Source organism: Typopeltis vanoorti, chromosome 10 (genome assembly GCF_054136105.1).
Source record: "Typopeltis vanoorti isolate ZY-2024b chromosome 10, IOZ_Tvanoo_1.0, whole genome shotgun sequence".
Classification (NCBI taxonomy): domain Eukaryota; kingdom Metazoa; phylum Arthropoda; class Arachnida; order Uropygi; family Thelyphonidae; genus Typopeltis; species Typopeltis vanoorti.
In genome coordinates this window covers 59,216,338-59,238,746 of record NC_143558.1, presented here as the reverse complement: position 1 = coordinate 59,238,746, position 22,409 = coordinate 59,216,338, and the positions used below count along the sequence as shown (strand labels likewise).

The following is a 22,409-nucleotide window of genomic DNA, read 5'->3' as shown; positions in this document are numbered from 1 at the left end:
AACTCAACCCCTTTGTTTCTAATGCTCCTAGCATTTGTGTATAGACATAATAAGTCACGACCTAGCCTATTCTTATAATTAGATATGCAATGTATTTGGTCTTGTCTTTGTATTTACAAATTTCGTTACAAATTTGTAATTACAAATGTAATTAGAAATTTCATTGTTAGAATAAATGCTTTGTTAAACAACACTCTGATCTAATCATTGCCCATGCATTACCTCAAAAAAATTACACCAATGTGTTTAATTATATATTGCCACAACTTTCTATATGGTTAAGAGAAATTTGACTAAACATTGCCTTTAATTCCATTTTTTATTTATTTTTATTTTATTTTATTATTTTTTTGATTCCTCACTCTCTATTATTTGTTCTGATTGGCACAGTCATAAATTAAATAAATTTGTCAGACCAAATAGTGTGAGAAATTGAATATACCACAATCATATTGCTAGTGATAACTATACTTGCTATACATGCAATAGGAAGAAAGGGCAAGAGCAAGAAGATGGGGGGGGGGTTAAGATAGAGGGAAATAACAATGTAGTGTAGATGAGCTTTGTGAGACAGCGCAGTCGATTCAATATAGAGGTCTAAACTTAAGGTAAACAAGATTTTTTTTTAAACTGGTGCAGTCCTTAGACTGCACCAGTTTAAATATATAAATTTATATACTTATATAAACATATATGTAGAAAGTATTTTTCCCTTGGGTATAAACATATATATACATAAACATATATATATATATAAGTTTATATATATAAATTAAATATATAAAGAACAAAAAATATAACAATAATAATATTTTTACAGTATAATGCTATGCATTATGGGAAGGGCCACTATCCAGACCAGTTTCAATCTTTATTGAGGTCTCATCAGTGGGAAGCAGACCCAGAAGTGATAACAAGGTTGAAGTAATAGTGTAGAAGTAATATTTCCATATACAAGTAGCCCAAAGGTGTACCACCTCACTATTAAAATACTCTGGATTAGATATAGATGTTGAAAGTTTTTTCACTTGCTTATATTATAAATTATAGATGTCAAGAATTATATTCTTGGTTTCATCCTTCATCCTTTCTTGGAATATAAAATTTTAATATAACCAAGTGAAAAAACTTTCAACATATATCCCTAATCCAGAGTATTATAATAATGAGGTGTGACACCTTTGGGCTACTTGTGTATGGAAATATGACTTCTGCATTATTTCAACCTTGTTATCACTTCTGGGTCTGGCACCCACTGATGAGACCTCAATAAATGATTATACAGGTCCAAAAGCTGAGATTGTTCCTGAATACTACAACACTTTGTGCTTAACTCTAAAACTGCTAAAACACTCTGGAATTGACATTCTTACCATTAAAAAAAAAAAGTAAATTTGGTGTAAAGAAATCTTTAATCTCTTTCACCGTGAAATTCCACAGTTGGGTACTGACAATAATACTTTGTTTCACAATTTGGGGAAGTTCCAAGGGTACCTTAACAGGAGGGATCTTGCTTGGAGAATTGCATATGGCCGCCTTCTAGTCAATACCATCAAATGTGGAGGTACTTTAACATCGGAGATCCAATCTGTTACCAATGAAACATTAGAACATGCATTCTTCTGTTTCCAACAAATACAGCTGCCTTCTTGCCCTGCGTATTTGGAACTATGTCAGCAATAGGAAGAGAATTTTGATTTTTATAATTAATGAATTAAAATACCATTTATGTAAGGTTAGAAAGAAACATGGATTTGAAAACCAGCAATGTGACATACAAATGCTTTATAATATTTTATTGTGGAAATTTTATTGTTCAGTCAGACGATTTTTGTATTTAGAAAGAAGCATTCTAGGAGATATCAAATTTATCACTAAACCACCCACATCATGCAATATTCACCAGGGGAGAGATAAAATTCTGTCTATTCTTGCTATGAGAGGTTTTTTTAAATAGTTCCATCCTCTTAATTCAATGTGGTTTTATAGTCAGTAGCAGGGATGACTGGAGAGCAATTCCAGACAGAAAAGGCCAACTCAAGGCAGCTAACCCAGATGGGGCTAACCACTTGGGTATCAGTCATCTTTGTGCTTTGGTTTCAATTGGTCTTTTGGTTGTTCATTTATATGAGATGGGTGAAAAAGGAAAACTGATAGCCTTTGGCTATATGATGATATAAAGGAACTGAGGCCTTTTTTCTATCCGTTTTTCTTTCTTTCTCCTAATACTATCAGGCTCTCTTGCATCCCCCTATACTAACTACTCTAGGCCTATGATGAGCGACCCTTTACTTTTTCACCTCAATACAAGTTGAAACCAATCTGGGTGTAGCCCTTCCCATAATGCATAGCATTATACATGCCTGTAAGGATATATGTGGGAGGGGATACTAAACCAATTGATGTAAAGTTCAGGAATAATTAGTTGACCTTTAAAAAAAAAATGTATACAAGGGAAATTTATATTAAGCCTAGATATACAACCCCTGGCAAAAAGTATCCAATCAGTGTTATTATCACTACTACAACTGCAATATACACTGTATATTTCTTATAAAGTTTAACATACAAACATTTTAGCATGCAAGAAATGAAATAATGCAATTTAAAGTATAAAAAGAAAATAAAATTTTTTGCATGATTTAAAGATTTAAAGAAAATAAATTATCTGTGTTAGAAAAAAATAAGCGATCAATCTGACAGTTGAAAAAAAGTAAATGATCACTGAGGAAACAAACATGTATCATTTACCAATAGGCAAATCTACATTTGTCTTTGCATGCATAAAGAAAACGTTTATAAGGAGCAGAATCGTGATTATGAAATCTGAATTCTATCTACAGTGTTAAAGGATGGCTCCTGTGAAAGAGCGTTCGAGCAATTTAAAAAAAAGAATGATTGAATATCTGAAAGATGGAATGTCTCAAAGACAAGTAGCTAAATTATAAATGTGCTCGAAGTACTGTATGTGACATTTGGAAAAAATATCGTTACTAATAGTGTAAAAAAGCATGCCTTGAAGTGGATGTCCACATGATACCTCATTCAGACAGCACAGAAAACTGGCTAAATTACAAAGACCATGTTACATTTAACATCCAAACAACTTAATGCTGTATGGTCGGTCGAACTATAGAGTGAAGGTAAGTGACTGCAAAATACAAAATCAGCTGGATGGTCAAGGATTTAACTTTTGCAAAGCAAAAACAAAACCTTTTTTGACAAAGAAACACAAAAAAGCATGTTTCCAGTGGTATAAAAATCATGTAAATTGAGAATTTGATGACTGGAAAAAAGTCATTTTTAGTGACGAATCTCAAATTTGCCTGGGAACCTGTGATAATAATGGTACTTTTGTATGGAGTAAAGTTGGTGAAAAGTTCTTTGATGAGTGCATTAATACCAAAGCTATATTTTCACTCTCATTTACCGTTTTGGGGTCCATGACAGCATAAGGTGTTGGAAGACTGTGTATCATATTACGTACAGTCGACTCTGAAATCTACCAAGAAATTTTATAGATTTTTTGGTTCCTAGTATCGAGAAATGGTTCCAGGATTCCAAAGACTTCATTTTTTAAGATGATAAGGTATCTTGTCACCCCAACAGACGTATCAAAATTTCCACTATCTGCGAAATAGTGGAAACACTCCAATTAAAACTATGACTTGGCCTTTAAATAGCCCGGATCTTAATCTGATCACATTTTGAATATTTTAAAATGAAAAATTAACACCAAAAGGCTCACACATGTCGTCAAATTACGTCAAACAGTAACGGAAAGCTGGAATGAAAATCTGTCAACTGACTGTCAGAAGCTTATTGAGTCCATGCCACAAAGGATGAAAGCCATCATTCTGGCTAAAGGAGGAATAGCAAAATACTGAGGTGATCGGATACATATTTTCCAATCAAAGAATGATCACATACTTTGTTTTTCAGTGTTTGATTTTTCCATTCACCTAATTCCTTAAAAGTAACTGTAAAATATTTTTTGTGGTAAATTTTATTTCTTTGTTAATCATATTTATATTCATAACTGGTTCGTATTGAACAAAATTTATGTATTGAGGAAAAATAAATCCTAATATATATGCAAAGTTCATGTTAGTCGTTGATTGGATGCTTTTTGCCAGGGGTTGTAGTTCCTTGTTTTGAACTAATTGAGCAATATGTACTTTCAGCATTTGACTGATGTTACAATTCTGTTATGTGATTTGCCTTAAAAAACAAAATTACAATAACCATAATGAACTTTAATATAAGTCCAGATATTTCATACTGAAAATAACAGTATACACCATCAGCGTGTAGAAACAACAAACAAATCGAAGAATGGGAATATAAGATACATACGACAGTCAGTTTACCAATTAAAAACTGTTTCCATGAGCTAGAAATTAATATGAATATGAAGAAATAATGTTAAAACTATTTTTGATGTTTACATAAAATGAGAATCTCCCAAACTTTTGGGAAAGAGAGACAATCTTTAGAATTTAGATTAAGCTGATGTAAAAGTGCTTCACAACTTTTTTGAAAAGGCTTTCATATTTCTGTACGAAATATGTGTATGCTTTATTAAAGTTTATTACTGTTGTTGTTGTTGTGCAATTTTGTTGTTTTTTATAATTACGCCACAGGTACCTTTAAAGATAATTTTATCTTGTTGCATTGTAATGGAATACCATCTTTGGTATTTACTTAAAATATATGTGAAGGCAGCTTTAAGAATATATTTCAGAGCAGTCTTTGTATGATTAGTCAATGTTTTAATAATTTTCTGGTTTTGATAGTTATTTTTTTTTACCAGATGAAAGGCATGTCAGAATTTCCACCAAGTGTACATTCAACTGGAGATGTTTTGTCCCACTTGAGTAAGACTCTTTCTTTTGTATGTGTACTGTTTAGATACAAAAGTAACAACATGTATTTTAATTTTGATCTGATTTTAATTATTAAAACATGTATAAAATAAATATTAAATTAGTTTTTCAGATATATTTTTAAGAACTGACTTTTTTCAACAAAATAATAAATAATATTTATTATCAAATATTATTTATTAAGTATGTGCAAGAATATCTGGGTAGGTGAAGTATTAGATATGAACTGGGATCTGCAAGTTGTCTAATTGGGTCATGCAGGCTGCATAGGAAGGTATACAAAAAGCCTGGAGACTAACTTATTGTGTCTATACTCAAATGCAATGAGCGTCAGGAATAAAGGGGTAGAGTTGTTTCCTTGGTGAATTCATTATGTGGTGGGCCTCAAATTGCATTCATTAGATTTCCAGTATTGACCATAGTATTGACCATAGAACATATCATAGTATTGACTTTCCAGTCATTACTATGGTATGTTTGGAGTGCATAGTCTGATAGGTCTGTTTTACCATAATGGAGGTATTTAATGTGTCATTTGTGTTTGTCTTTTCTGATTAGGATCGTGCATCCTGTTGTTAGTCAGGCAGGGTCTAACATCTGATGTTAGATCCTGCCTGATGTCATTAATGTACAGATTGGACAATAATGGCCCAAGGACTGAACTTTGAGGTACACCACTGGTCACCTTAAATCTGGCAGATTCACACCCACTGTATACCACTTTTTGATATGTCTGTCAAACATCTACTGATCCAAGTCGTTTATATTCCGATCCCATATTCTCCAATTTATGCAACAGTCTTTTGCTTGGCATCCTATCAAATGCGTTCCTGTGGATCTCTTGCTTAATAAGGTTGCACATCCATTTCACTCCCAACCTATTTATTCTTCAAACACTAGGGATACATTCAGATACCTCCTCATTTAAGCAATTTTTCAAAGATTCCCCTTCAGTAACTGATACCATGAGACCAAAGATAGTATTCTCCTAAGTTAAACATAATTTCCAGCTTTGTAGTTCAGCATGTAACTTGTTTTAATTGGAGCACCAATACTTCCCAAGAGATACTTTCCAAGAAAGCACAGCATGATCACTTCACCGATCGGTGGTAAAATAGCCATATTCTTAAGAGACCGCTTCTGACGCTATGAGCAAATCCAACATGCTTTGACCTCGAGTTCCTTCTTTCACATGCTGCTTGAGAAAGTTGTTTCGCAACAATTCAATAAATTCCTCTTCTTTCTTATCATGAGATTTCTCTTCTACCCAATCAATGTTTGGAAAATTAAAGTCACCCATAATGATCATTCATTTGGTACCCATGAAGCTGAATTGGCAATGCATTTCTTCGTCCCCTGACACCTCACCATATATTTTTTTTATTCTGTTAACCTCAATTTCACACCAGATAGACTCAAATCACCATTACATGGGACATTGTTACCATCATTGTTTTCTTGTGTTTCTACCCTAACTGGACTAAGACATCTGATTCCATTAGTAATACTCCTCCTCTCGTATCTCTTCTGTCATTCCTAAAAATAGTATACCCATTGCACTCGATCCTACTTACCATATCTGATAACCAAATTTCACTAATGCCAACAATCTTAGGCTACATAATATTCAATAAAGCGATGAATTCAATCCCTTTGTTTCTAATGCTCCTGGCATTTGTGCATAGACATAATAAATTACCACCTAGTCTATTTTTATAAATAGATATGCAATCTGTTTGGTCTTGTTCTAGAATTTTCTCTTTTCACTCCCCAGACTTCAAAGGCCTGAACCCAAAGCAAATTTTTCCACTCCTTCACCACATACTTAACTATGTTCAAAGAAATTCATATCACTTTTGCATACCATTGCTGAGCTTTCACACACATTTTTCCCATTCCTCCCTTGATGATCTAGTTTTCCTGACTCTCTGCATTAGGTCTCATAACAAGAAGTAAATTCTCCAAGCGCCTGATGCCAAATGAATTCAAGTGCAGGCCATCCTTCTTAAACAAGAATTTTCTTCCATTAAACACACTCTACACATATAAAAACTCACATCCATTTCTTCTACACAGCCTGTGCATGAAATCATTTGCCATCATTGCCCTCCTTCTTAACTCGGTACTGTTATATCTGGGTAGCAATCATACAATTTTTACTCTCTCACATCTCTTTCTCGCTTCTTTCAACAGACTTTTCACATCTTTTCTTATACTATATTTGTCACTACTTAAATTATTAGTACCTAGCTATATTATTATAATTATATTATAATATTATAATAAATTTAGTTTAATCCTTTATCCAAGTGTGAGCAAACAAAGTTTGCACCTGAAAGTATCTTCAGGACTAGGGTAAGGTGGTACAACACTGGGAAACGCATTGCAAAGGTGGAGCAAGTTCACATCACTCCTATCTCAGTATCTCTCATAATGCAAAACACATCTCCTTGCAGATATGTGTAATGTTATGCATTAAGGTAAGGGCCACTACCCAGACTAGTTTTGACCTTTAATGAGGTCTCTTCAGTGGGAGTCTATATTGGTTAGACTATATATTATAGTCTAACCAAGTGAAAAATAAACTTTCATTATAATATTATATTATAATTAGCTATATTATTATACTATTATAATTGTTTTTATGTTAGAATACCATAAAAAAAGTTATGAATAGCTAATGATACCAACAGGATATGATAGTACTACATAAAAAATTTACATCATTACTAACTTCCTATCTACAATTTTCCTCCAAATCAGTCTGTTACTTGCCAAGACTCCAACATTATCAGATCTTATAATTCTATCGTCTAAGGCACTTTGTACCGTATCAATCCTTGGTCTTGGTCTTCCTCTGGGTAGTTTTCCTGCCAACCTGACAGAGAACACTTGTTTTGCTAATCTTTCCTCACCCATTCTGTTTAAGTGACCATACCACCTGAGATTAGCTCTGCTAACACATTCCTGGATGCTGACAATGTCAAGTTCTTTCCTAATATCCTTCTTTTTAATATGATACTGCCATTTATGCCATCTGTTCATGCCTCTAATCTTTCTCAGGACTCGCATATCTGCGGTCTCTAGTCTTTGGTCACGTGTTTTACTTCTGACCCAACTCTCAGATCCATAAGTTAAAACTGGTTTGAACACTTTCTTGTATACAGCTAATTTAGGGTTCCGACTAGTTTCTCTTTTATTCCATATGAATTTATTCAGTTGACTTCCTACCATACAAACTTTGTTGATTCTGTTGTCCACTTCCATATTTAATTTACCATCTTCACTAAAAATCGTGCCTAAGTAGCTGAAAAGTTTTACTTGTTCCACAGGTTCTCCGTTCACAAGGCAGTTGACATTTTCAACAATTCTACCTATTTTCAATGTCTTTGTCTTTTTAATGCTGACCTTCATACCATATCTATTACAACAGTTATTCAATTTAGTCAGGGAATCTTGCAAACTAGTAGCGGATTTATTTAGAAGTATAACATTGTCCACATAAAGCAAAGAGCTCACATTAACATCACCAATTCTGATATCATATTTAATACCACTTTCCTTCATAATGTGATCCATATAGATAATGAATAAAAGAGGGGATAATGTACATCCTTGTCTCACACCAGATTTAAATTAAAACATCTTCCTGTACTTCCTTCAATTCTAACTGCAGACATACAACTCAAATAAAGACTAAGTATTGCGTGATATAATGCCAAATTGACACCATATAACTGTAGCGTATTGAATAGCTTCTCTCTTGGCACCTTGTCATATGCCTTTTCCAGATCGACAAAACTTTAATACAGAAATAAAAAAACTTAAATATAACTTTGTTATATTCCCATGTTTTCTCAACTATTTGTCGTAAAGTGAAGATCTGATCCTGACAGCCTCTATTTGTCCTGAATACAGTTTGTTCTTCACCAAACTCTTCTTCCACAATTCTTCTCAACCGTTTCTGAAGTATACTTGCATAGATCTTGCCAGGAACACTTAGTAGGGAAATACCTCTGTAATTCTCACATTCAGTTTTATTTCCCTTTTTATATATGAGTACTATTAGAGCTCTACTCCAATCATCAGGAATTCGTCCCTCTGTCCAGGCCTTCTGAACTATGCAGTGCATCCACTGTAAGACTTTTATGTCACCATACTTTAGCATTTCTGGTCTAATATCTGCTCCGGCTGCCTTTCCTCATTTCAAGCCTTTGATGGCTTTTTCTCCTTCAAGTATGGATATGTATTCCTGACTGTATGCCTGTTGAGTATTTTTTACCACTGTGCTATCACTGCTTGTTTCATTTAGCAATTTTTCAAAGTAATTACTCTATACTTCAAGAATATCTTTTTCTCCCATTTTCCTGTTACCTTTATCATCTCTAACTCCTTTTACAGCACTCTCTCTCCTCCATTTCTAAGCTTCTTCAACAACCTCCTGAATATTTTGCTACCTTCTTGATATTTATTTTCTATGTTCTTGACAAAATCCTCTCATGACTTTTGTTTAGCTAGTTTTACACAGTGTTTAGCTTTTTTACATTTGTCTCCGTATTCTCTAAAAGCACAAGCTGACTTATTTGCAAGGAACTTTTGATATGCTTTCTTCTTTTCCTTCACTGTCTCTTTAACTTCCTGTTTTCACATGGAATTCTGATTTTTCTATACTTGCAGACAACCTCACCACATGCCTCTCTGGCTGAATCAATCAATGTTTTCTTCAAGGCTTGCCACCGAATCTCCAAGGTTTGGTTCCTGTTCTCAAACGTTTTCATTTTTTCTTCAATAATCTTTGTGTATTTTAGTATACAGTTCACATCTGCTCAACTTTTATTCGCTTTAAAACTTTCTTACATGTTATTATTTTCAATATGAAATTCAATTTTATCCTGCTCAAGACTAAATAGTGATCACTTGAAATTTTGCATTTATTGCTCAGAAAGATTTCACCAGTTTTTGTCTTTTTTGTTTCGGTCACCCCTATTATGTCGATCTGGTACTTATCTAACTCAGCTAGCTCCATTTCTTTGCCATTCAAGCTTCTTATGTTGATAGTACTGATCTTTAACTCTGGTGATATTGAGTTGGGGTGTGTTTTCAGATTTGTTCCAGTAGCTGACTTTTCTCTGTTCACCCTGGTTCCCTGGCGAAAACAACTGGGGGGCCTTGTTTAACCGGGCGACATCCCAGCTGGCATGAAATTTTGTCATGTTGTACCATCGTTTCATATCTTGGTTTAAGCCAATAAGAATACAATTTGGGTGGCTAAATCCCAAATTCCCAGTCCATCCTCATTCGCTCAGTATCTAGGCAGATACCCAACAGGGTGCACCACGAGAAGGTGAGGATTGGACATTAGGTCAGAAGCGCTGGTTGGTTCTCCGCATTCCTTTAAAGACTATGTGGAAGTTTCCTCTCAGTTATACAGCTTTGACCCTTAAGCACCCTATTCTTTTCAATATGAAATTCAATTTTATCCTGCTCAAGACTAAATAGTGATCACTTCCAATTTCAAATCCTCTGTACACTCTGGTGTCCTGCACCAGGAAGAAAACATCACTATCAACAATAACATAATCACTGATACTTTTCTTATTCCTTGCTTCTTCTCTCCATGTGAATTTGTGCACATTTTAATGTTGGAACATGATGTTAGTAATAACCAGCCCATATCCCGAGCAGAAATCCAACAGGTATTTGCATTATTATTAGCTTTGTTTTTTTCTCCAAATTTTCCCAAAATATTTTTCTATGTCTGACGATCATACTAGTAATAATTTTCAATGTAGCAGAAAGTTGAATCTATCTGGTGTGAGTTGGGTTCTAATATGATCAAATACATAGTGGAGTGTTGTTACACACCTAGTGCGTCTTTTCTGGCAACAGTGAAATGCATCACTAAATCAACTTCGTAAGTTTTCTTAAGAAAAAGATGATGAGGAAGGATGATATTATTTATAAAAAACGATAAGGTGCAGGTCAGACTTACCAGTATTGTATAGAAAGCTAAGTCTGAGTACGAAAAGAAACTAGTTCTGCAAGCTTCCTTGTGCAGAGGCTTAAGTGCTGTGAGGACATTATGTTGGAGGTTTAATGGATTTTTTACAACACTCAAAAAGAATTAAAATAGAATTTAATACTTCCTATATTTCGTCCTAGTCACTAGGACATCTACGGGGATTACAAAAACAATTAATGTAACATGCACACAAAAACTTACAATACTAAGCCCAACCACGTGGGTGACACTAAAGTCCTATCTAGGTGGAGCGCCCTCTAAGGGCGGTAGTAGGTGGCCTGGAATGTAAGGTGGGACCTCTGGTGACGAGTGTTTCCCAAATCTTCGGAAGTTTAATACAACCATATTTATTAAGATTTGGTTGGTTACTGAGAGCTGCTGCTGCTTCTAAGAAAAGTCTCTCTTTCTTGAATTTGCTGTGGTGGAGCATGGTGGTTTTCTTCCATGATACTCTGTGGGTGGTGTCCAAAACATGGTCAGCCAAGCCTGAATGGCCATAGTTGAGTTTAACGATGTATGACTTGCGTTCCTCCTGGCGGATGGATGCTGATCTGCCTGTCTGTCCACAAACACAATTCCCCACTCAGGCCTATAGTAGATGCCACCAATGCACCTTGTTACAGACTGTCTAAACAGCTGGCCAACTCTCTGTCCCCCCCTCACCGGAAATTCCGCTTCCTATATAAAAAACTCGACCCACTTTAAAGCCCTCACAGAAAATTTAACCTTGAATAATACAGACATATTAGTAAGCTTTGATATCTCCTCTTTGTTTACCAATATTCCCTTAGCTGACACTTTATCTCTCTTAGAAAACGTTTTTTCCCTCTGACATCTTAGATCTCTTTTCCTTTGCCATCAACTGTGGGTATTTCTCTTGGAAGAACAATATCTACAAGCAGATAGAGGGAACCGCCATGGGTTCCCCCCTCTCACCCCCCTTGCCAATTTCTATATGGAAGATTTCGAAAATCGAGCCATAGACTCAGCCCCACTCAAACCTTCTATCTGGCTAAGATATGTAGATGATGTGTTCTCGATTTGGCCTCATGGCCCAGACACGTTAAACTCCTTCCTCAGTCATCTCAATAGCCTACATCCAAGAATCCAGTTTACTATGGAAAAGGAAAAGAACAATTGTTTACCCTTCCTAGACACCTTAGTCACACGCCTGCCTAATGATACACTTTCCTTCACTGTATACAGAAACCCCCCCCCCCCCACACACACACAGGCAGATACATTCACAAACTCTCCCACCACCACCACCACCCCTCGCAACAATATGGCATCATTAAAACTCTTACCAAGAGAGCCCACAATCTTTGTTCCAGTGGAACCGCCCTCACTACTGAGCTTAACCACATACACAGAACTTTCCTCTCCAATGGCTACAGCGAACACAGTATCAAAAAATTAATCAATTCCTCCCCCATTCCCCATCCCTCTCGTCAACAAGATTTTAAAAATGCCATCACCATACCCTACATCCGTGGCACTTCGGAAAAAATAGCCAAGATACTATAAAAGTATAACCTACACACAGCATATAAGCCCTACCGCAAACTTGCTACCCTTATCCGTTCTGCGAAAGATCAGCTCCCTTCTCTTCTCTGCCTGGAGTTTACAAAGTACCCTGTTCCTGTAAGCTTGCGTACTTTGGACAGACAGGCAGATCAGCATCCATCCGCTTGGAGGAACACAAGTCGTACATCGTTAAACACAACTATGGCCATTCAGGCTTGGCTGACCATGTTTTGGACACCACCCACAGAGTATCATGGAAGAAAACCACCATGCTCCACCACAGCAAATTCAAGAAAGAGAGACTTTTCTTAGAAGCAGCAGCAGCTCTCAGTAACCAACCAAATCTTAATAAATATGGTTGTATTAAACTTCCGAAGATTTGGGAAACACTCGTCACCAGAGGTCCCACCTTACATTCCAGGCCACCTACTACCGCCCTTAGAGGGCGCTCCACCTAGATAGGACTTTAGTGTCACCCACGTGGTTGGGCTTAGTATTGTAAGTTTTTGTGTGCATGTTACATTAATTGTTTTTGTAATCCCCGTAGATGTCCTAGTGACTAGGACGAAATATAGGAAGTATTAAATTCTATTTTAATTCTTTTTGAGTGTTGTAAAAAATCCATTAAACCTCCAACATAAAGTTCTGCAAGCCATAGCAAATCCAAAAGGATTCTGTTGTTCTGCTGCAAGTAAAAGAAAGAATGAATAAATCTACTGAATGCACATGGTATGTGGATGACAGATGCAGAAGAGATTGTTCAACTAATGAGTGCCTATTTTGGTTAGAGCTATCAACATTAAGCTCAGTACTGTCACTTCATCCAGTGCAATGCAAAATCAGGTATATGAGAGGAGGTACTAGAGCTCTTGCATAAACTTAATAAGAAATTTTGACAATAAGAATTTATTGGATATCAGCACGGATGCTGGAAGTGTATTCAGCTGAATTGGCTATGACTTTGACCATAGTGTATAATTTGAGTCTCAGAACAAAGAATATTCCACAGGAGTTAAAAGAATGTATACTGCTCAAAATAATTAGGGGTTATTCTTGTTGTTATTCTTGTTAAAATTATTTCATGCTAAAATGTATAATTTGTTAAATTTGTAATAAATATTGATTATTTAAACGATATCTCATCAATTACACCTTATCCTTATAAAAGTAAGAAATATTTGTGGATGTACAAAGTATCCAATAGTTATAATTATTTGCAGAAATTTATAATTATCTGACAGAAACTAAAATAATCCCTAATCGTTTTGAGCAGTGTATTGATAATTTCATTGCACACGAGTGGTGCAAATACTTATGCATCTATATTTCTGAATTTAGGGACACAAAATACACGTGTTGAAATGATTATTTACTTATTATTAATAAAATAACAATTTGATGTTTTGACCCCTGTATTGAGGTCATCATCAGAAGGATACATGTGTATAGTGAACCAAGCTACATGCTCTTGCACTCTGTACTGGTAAATTAAATCTATGCTGTTAATTAATATTTTTCTTATCCTGACCTCTAGCGATAATTAAAAAATATAATAAATTATAATTAATAAATAAAATAAATAACAAAACTACAATAAACTCTGCTAAAGTCCTCATGTACTAAGATTCTTCTGGATTTGTACAATTCAGATTATTATACTATGATTTTCTTCAGGACTTGTACAGTTCAATTTGCTATGGAATGTTAAATCTTCTTGTATTAGGATTTTTCTTTGGCTTGTTCTGGTTGCTATAAAGGTTGCAGATGGTCCTCCACATTCCTGGTATGGTTAGGCCATCATTTTTGTTCAGATTTGGGTTATATTTGAGTATTTCACATGCTTCTTTGAATTTCCTCTCGAACCAGGTTTTGGTGTGGTGTAGGGACTTGGTATTTTCCAATCAGTTCTGTAGTATGTTTGGAGTGTGTGGTCAGAAAAGCCAGTTTTTCCAAAATGGAGATATTTAATGTATTGTTTGTGTTCGTCCTTCCTAATTGGGATGGTTCACCCTGTTTCCCCTATGTATGGTAGGTTACATGTGCATTGTATTTTGTATACCCCTGGGTGGGCTAGGTGTGGAAGAGGATCTTTGGAAGAACTGAGTAGGTGTCTTAATTTTGTTGGGGGTTTAAAGGTGGTTTTGAGGTTGTATTTGTGTGGTGTTCAGTCTATTTTTTTGGAAATGCCTCTAACATAAGGTATGGCAATAGCATTCTTGAAATCTTTTTTGTTTTTACTAGTATCTCTGTGGAGGATCTTGTGAATAATTTTTTTACTGTATCCATTTTTTATAAATGTATGTGTGATGATCTTGTATTCCTGGTTTAGAGCTTGTTCATTTGAACAAATAGTTTGAACTCTGTGTTTTAGGGTGCTTATGACACCTAGTTTTTGTGTTGGGTGGTGATAAGAATTTTTGTGTATGTACTGGCCTGTGTGTGTGTGTAAGTTTGCGGTAGACTGAGGAGGAGAGACAGCCTGAGGGAAGACGTGACGAATGTGTCTAGAAACAGAAGAGAGTTGTTTTTTTCTATTTCAGTGGTGAATTGGATAACAAGAGGACCCATCTGCAACCTTTATTGCAACCAGAACAAGCCAAAAAAAAATCCCAATACAAGAAGACCTGGTGAATTTTTTTTTTCCCTTAACATTCCATAGCAACTTGAACTGTACAAGTCCTGAAGAAAATCAACAATCTGAACTGTACAAATCCGGAAGAATCTTAGTACATGAGGACTTTAGCAGAGTTTATTGTAGTTTTGTTATTTATTTTATTTATTAATTATAATTTTTTTTTTAAATTTAACTTTTATTTTATTTTATTTAATTATCGCTAGAGGTCAGGCTAAGAAAAAGATTAATTAACAGCATAGATTTAATTTACCAGTACAGAGTGCAAGAGTATGTAGCTTGGTTCACTATACACATGTATCTTTCTGATGATGACTTCAATACAGAGGTCGAAATGTCAAATTGTTATTTTATTAATAATAAGTAAAATAATCATTTCAACACGTGTGTTTTGTGGCCCTAAATTCGGAAATATGAATGCTGATCACCATGTAACCTTAAAAGAAAGACTTATGCACCTAACTATCAATCTGTCAGTATCTCAGGAGTAGTAATGAAGACTTTGAAAAAGTTGCAAAACCTTGCATGCAGAATTGGGTTGACAGTGAATCTACTTTGCAAAGAACAGCATGAGTTTACTAAGGAATAATCATGTTTGAGCAACTTGCATTTTATAATAATGTTATGGTTGAGATAGACAAAGAGAATGTATATATATCTTGATGTTTTTAGACTTATTTAAGGCTTTTGACAAGATACAGCATGAAAGGAAGTTCAGATAGGTATCATAACTTGGAGGATATGGAATTTGATTATAAACTATTAGCTTGGATAAGAGGAGAAAGAGAGAGGGGGGGGGATATGAATGAGACATATAAGCTAGTCAGGGGTTGTTATCACATTCATATGGAAGAGATTTTTAATAGAATGGGAGGGGGAGGTATAAAAAGAGGCCATCGCTGGAAACTGTATAAGGAGGATGTGAGGAGCAAGTTCTTTGCATGGAGAGTGGAAGAGTTGTGAATAGCTATATTATTGCCTGAGTGTGTTGTGAATGTAAGCACATTGAATTAGTTTAAGGCACAGTTGGATGAGCTTTGTGTTGTTCCGAAGAACTCTGTGCCTAGTTTTTTACATGACATAATAAGTTGTTCAAACACATAGAAGGAACAGCAATGGGCAGTTCTATTTCACCAGCCTTAGCTGATTATTTCATGGTATATCTGGAAAAATAACTTTTTGATGCTATATTCCCCCAGCGTCGTATATGTGGTTACATTTTATTGATGATGTAATTGCAATCTGGTCCCACACTGAGTCAGAATTACTTCAGTTTCTAGAGAAAATAAATTTCTTGTACTCCCATATCAAGTTTACTATTGAATTGAATGTGAATTCAATAACCAATTGCCCTTTTTTGGATACCATATTAATTCATAATCCCACAGGTCATATTGAATTTTTAGTTTATCAGAAGCCAACTTTCACTGCCTGATACCTTCACTCATCCTCCCACCATCAGTCATCACAAAAAATGGGTATTATCAAGAGTCTTATACACGGAGCTGATATGATCTGCTCTTCTGATCCCCTTTTGTTAGATAAACTGAATAAAATTAAAAGCAGTTTGATATGTAATGCATACAACAAAACTGCCATTTCAAAAAATTGTTGATAATTAGCATCCTTCTACCAGGCTATAATCCAATGTGTAAAGAATTTCAATATCCTACCTTAAAGGAACTTCAGAAGAAATAGCAAGGATTTTTTGTAAATTCAATCAATATGTTTCTTTCAAACCAGCTCAGAAACTGTCTTCCTTTCTACCATCAACAAAAACATGTTACTACATCCTTCCTTACAAGGTGTGTATCAAGTACCCTGCTCATGTTATCTTTCCTATTTTGTACAGACTGTACGTTTTGCCTTGATTAGAATTGAAGAACATTGAGACTGTAATTGCAATTTTGGAATCTGACAAGTCTGGCTTTGCTTCTCATGCTATTGACACTAGACACACAGTTCTCTGGAACCAGACAAAACTTCTTCACTCTACCAAGTTCAAATTCAATCATCTCTTCCATGAAACATGTCAAATGCTAAGAAATCAATTGAAACTGAACCAATCAGACTGTATGCTAATATCCAAGTTTTGGGAAGTGATCACTATTAATTGTTCATAATTTTTTTAAAATTAATTAATAATTATTTTAAATATTTATTTATTTATTTTTTATTTATGCAACACTTACTACATTGTTCCTTTGAACTCTAGTAGTGTAATAGTGGTGTCATTTACCTCAGCTCTAACAGACATGAGCTAATATATGCATGATTTAGGAATCACTATATGATTCATCTTTTGAGTGTAGTTAATGGTCAGTGTCTATGCAATGTTAGATGAAATATAGTGGCGTTTTTGAATAAATTCTATGTGATTTATGTTACATGTGTAAGCCGTGAAACTTACTTTAACTTTGGTATTTTATAGTGTTAGTTGACTGTTTGATTAGATATAGTGTTGAAGCAAATTTTAATCTTTGTAAAGTATGCGCTAGTAAGTGTCAGAAATAGTTTTCAAAAAATATTAGAATTATGTTTGAATTTTGAGAGATGATAATTGGATTCTGTGGTTTTTCTTATTTTTAGAGGAAAACTTGATAAGGCTTATTATATTTTCTTCTCTGTTAATCTAAAATTTGTTTTCAGAGGTCACTTTAACAACATCTTTTATAAATCTCTTTTTATTAACCAGCTAGCTGGACAAATTTGTGAATTGGTTACAGCCTTGCAGTTTCAGCTCAGCATTCTGACAAATATTTTATATGAGTATACATCCTGAAAATTACTGAAGTAAAGTTTCTTATTAATTACAATATGAAAATAAAAATCTGTTATTTGTAGTAGGTATTTTTAAGGTGTGCTTTTTGAGATGTGTAGTGCTGTTAAACTGGCACAGCAAGTTTGACATACTATAAATTTTTTATAGTATTCATACTATAAATTTGGACGGTTTTAAAAATTTTAAAACCCTCCAAAATCTATTGGTTTTATTATAAATCTAATTTGCATTTCAGGAGAAAGACCCCTTCTCCTAAGCTCACATTCATTTTCAAAATAGAGAACAGACTTTATCATCTTTCTCTGTTTAACATATATATATATATATATTTAAAAAATATTTAATGACTAACAAACTGAGAATAAATTAGAAAACTTTAATGATACAACTAGTTTCGGCTTATTATGGCCTTCATCAGGTATCTTTGTAGGTAGAAGGAACAATAATAAAAGACTGAAGATATTAAGAAAACTGAGAAGCACAAGTTAATTGTATTAGATAATTAAAAATAAAAAACGTTGTATTAAAGCTCCAGTTGTTCTATTTATGCGCCATTGTTTATTGTATGCATGGTAGTAGACGTCTTGTACAAGACGTACAAGAGACGTAGAGAGATGTACGTCTCTCTACGCTCCCTTCATCCACTTATACCATGCATCTATGGAGTTCCAAAAATACATAAGGAAAACACTCCTCTTCGCCCTATTGTTGAGGGTATTGACTCTCCAACCTACTTGCAAAATATCTGAAGTCTTTTTCTAATAAGTCTTCATCATTCATCAACAACACCTTAGATTTTGTATCTAGTATTAAAGATTTATCCATCAACGAGGATGATATTATAGCCAGTTTAGATATTATTTCATTATTCACAAATGTACCGACTGAAGAAGTATTAATATTATTAAAGGATAAATTATCCAAAAAATTGTTTAGTTTATTAAAGCATTGCGTTCAATCTGGCTACTTCCGATATCAAGATACAATCTATAAACAGAACCAGGGCTTGATGATGGGAACCCTTTATCCTTCATTCTGGTGAATATTTTGCTAGAGGACTTTGAAACAAGAGCGATATCTTCCTCTTCATTTAAACCTAAAGTTTGGAAACGTTATGTAGATGACGTTTTTATTATATGGAGTCATGGCGAAAACTCTCACGAATTTTCTTCATCATCTTAATAACCAGAATCCAAATATAAAATTCATGGCAGAACTAGAACATGATAACTCCCTTCCTTTCTTGGATATAAAACTCTCACACTGTTCTGGAAAATTTAGAATCTCTATGTACAGAAAAGCAACGCATACTAATAGATATCTTCACAGTCTTTCTCATCATTTTCCACCACAGAAACTCTGAACTATTTTTACTTTAGGACACAGAGCTCGCTCTATTTTAAATGATTCAGATGAGCTTCAAAAAGAAATTAATCACCTCTCACATATTTTTGAACAAAATGGATGTCATAAAAGAACAATTAAGAAATTTCTTATAGATCCTCCTAGGCACCACAATACAGAAACTACCAATTTTAAAGGTAACATCTCAATCCCATACATCAGTGCAGTCTCCCAAAAATTGGCAAAAGTCCTTCAAAAGTACAACATCAGAATGTTATTCACGACCCTTCCAAAAATCAGATCTCTTATAAGCCATCCTAAACCTAAGTATCATAATCTAAAATATCCTGGCATATATAAACTATGGTGTGACTGTAATGTTCCTTATTACGGTCAAACCAATAAATCTGTTGAACTTCGCATGGAGGAGCATTAAAGAGACATCTCCTATAAAAGATCAAATGCTAGTGCCTTATCCAGCCATGTTCTCTTCTCTAACAATCCTCATGATAATTTTCAAGGTCACTCAGTTTCCTGCAATAGATCTGAAAACATTTTCCATTGCAAGGATGAGATTGAAAGAAAGATAGTGGAATCCAGGGAGATTGTCCTTAATCCTAAACATTTGAACAGTAATTTGAACTATAACATCCCTGAGAGCCATACTGCTGTTGTTCAATACATGGCGTTCTCAAGAGTCTACTACCACGCATACAAATTGTTTAACTATTAACGACTTGCACATGATTGCATTTAAGAAGATAATTTTTTTCTTCTTTATCTAGTTTGTCCAAAGGTGTCATAACTTCTGTGTAACTCAGTCTCCTCGTATTACATTTTTAAGTTAGCAATATTGGAATATTGCGTATAATTTTGCATTGCCGAAGTGAGGCCTCTTGGCTCTTTATTTCACCAATTCTTGGAATATTGTGTTATAAAAAAATTACTTGTTTTTGAATTTTGATGTTTCCTCATTATCATTAGCATGCTATAATTGTACAAAACAAGTTTTTCATACCTAACAATGCTTTTTTCCAAACTGGTCTGTTATTTGTATTGGATTGACCACCTATCTTAAGCCAGCAAAGCTAAACAAAACCAGCCTTTACTGTTCTGCTGTTTTTTACTTGAAACAACTTTTTTTATGGAGAACCCTTCCATGAGAATTTGATCAACCCATAGTACCCATTTCACTTGAGAAGCATTTCACTTCATGCATAACTAGAGTGTATAGAATGATGTAATTTATTAACTATCTTTCTCTATGATAGGGAATGAATTACACATAATTCATTCCCTGTCATAGTAATTTATTGCAACACCCATAATACCACAATGTAAATTGGATGTGTAAAGTTTTTTCACTTGATTATAATTTAAATTAAACTTGCGAAGAAATTATGTTCTTCCGTAATATTTTCTCCAGGTATAAGCAAACAAAGGTTGAATATTACATATCTTCATGACTAGGCCACTTGTATATAGAGGCTAAAGGCTTCATACTGTGCAATATAAGAAAAGCCCTACTTAGACCAGTTTTGACCTTTATTGAGGTCTCATCATTGGGAGCCATACCTAGAAGCAATACCAAGATTGAAGTAATGCAGAAGGCATAGTATTATACATGTCCAAAAGGATGTGCTCTTTGCTTTATGGGATACTAAGGCAATCAATGTGCAAAGTCATTAGCCTCTATACACCAGCCTAGTCACGAAGATTCTTTGTGTGCATAATTTTTTATTTACACTTGGATAAAGGATTAAACAAGAATTCAACTTCTTAGTAAGTCTAATTTAAATTATAATGCAGTGAAAAAAAATTTCTACAGCTGTCTCTAATCCAGAGTATTTTAATAATAAGTGATAGACCTATTCATTACTTGTATATGGAAAATATATGACTTCTGCATTACGTCAACCTTTGTATATTTCCTGGTCTTGATTCCACTTATGAAACCTCAATAAAGGTGAAATTACCTTCACCACCTATCCAGTATTTACCAGCTCAATAACTTCTATACAAAAATTGAAACTTTAGAAGATTGGAAAATTGGGCCACTTTCTGTTTCTTCTAAATTCATAGTACTTAAAACTATAATCTTCCTTGCTCAGCTGTACATACTATAATAAAGATTACAGACATTACCAGAAGCTGAAAAAAAACAATTATATGGTAAACCTGTACAGTTTTTTTAGTCTGGCCAGTACTATGAATTTAAAAATAAATGTCTTGAAATATCAAAGAAGCATTGAGGTTTTGGGCTTCAAGTGTTAAAATTCTACAGTTTAAACAACTGCTCGATACTTCTCTGGGTTATGGCTCTTCTCATAATGCATAGCATTATATAAATCTTGAAAGGCGTAAATTGAATATTTATTCATACAAATCTGTGTATTCATGCCCATTCTTTTCCTTAAATGTGTCAGTCATACATAAATGGTTTATATCTGGTTAATGTATGAATAAAGAGGTATATAATTATTTCTACGTAGATCCTAGAAATTTAAACATACCAATGAATTATAGAAATTCTCTTACTTATTTGCTACTTATATATTCTTAAAACAACAGATCTCATCTCTTCTATCCTTTCTTTACAAAGCACATGTAATGATTTGTCACATGCCCAGATGGCTAACTGCAAGTACGAAACGATTTGTCTCATTTCACCCTCCAGGTGAGTATGCAATAATACAACACGTGTGGTTCCCCAGCATGAATGTGGTAAGAAAGATTGCTCAAAAAAAGAAACAAGAAAAATTGGAAATCAGATCATTAGAACATGTGATTAAGATCTTTATAAGAAAGGATGAAATATGTTTATCTCAGATGGATTGTACACTTGTATAGGATTATTTTGGATGGGCTGCAGTGTATAGTATAGGAAGCAAGAAGTAAAGAAGTTGGATTTAAGGGACAACCTCAACTATAATGGAAAGATAAGAGATATTTTTAATTGAAGATAGGTTACTCATATGGAGGTGATATGGTTTTTCCTCTCAAAAAAGTGAACAGGAGTGGAAACAGGCAAGGAGAATGCTGCAAGACAGGATAGGATGAGTGCTCTGTAAAGCTTTCTAGTTTTATAATTGTAGTTCCCTAATTATAGAACTATTATAAAACAAGTGCTCTGTAATGCCAAGCAACAATAATCATCTCCTTCGCATGACATGAATAATCATCTTTGATCTTCAGAGTGGGCACTTGGATTATAAA

General features: G+C 34.3%; 1 protein-coding gene across 3 annotated transcripts in view; it reads left to right on the top strand.

The window, feature by feature from the left end:
* The window catches only part of LOC150102443 (2-oxoadipate dehydrogenase complex component E1), a 481,556-nt gene that overhangs the window by 111,715 nt on the left and 347,432 nt on the right, over positions 1–22,409 (top strand). For all 3 annotated transcript variants that reach the window (XM_090399364.1, XM_090399362.1, XM_090399363.1), the window contains exon 7: positions 4,814–4,877. In XM_090399364.1, coding sequence (XP_090255490.1) covers positions 4,814–4,877 — 64 coding nt within the window. The remainder of the gene's footprint in view (positions 1–4,813; positions 4,878–22,409) is intronic.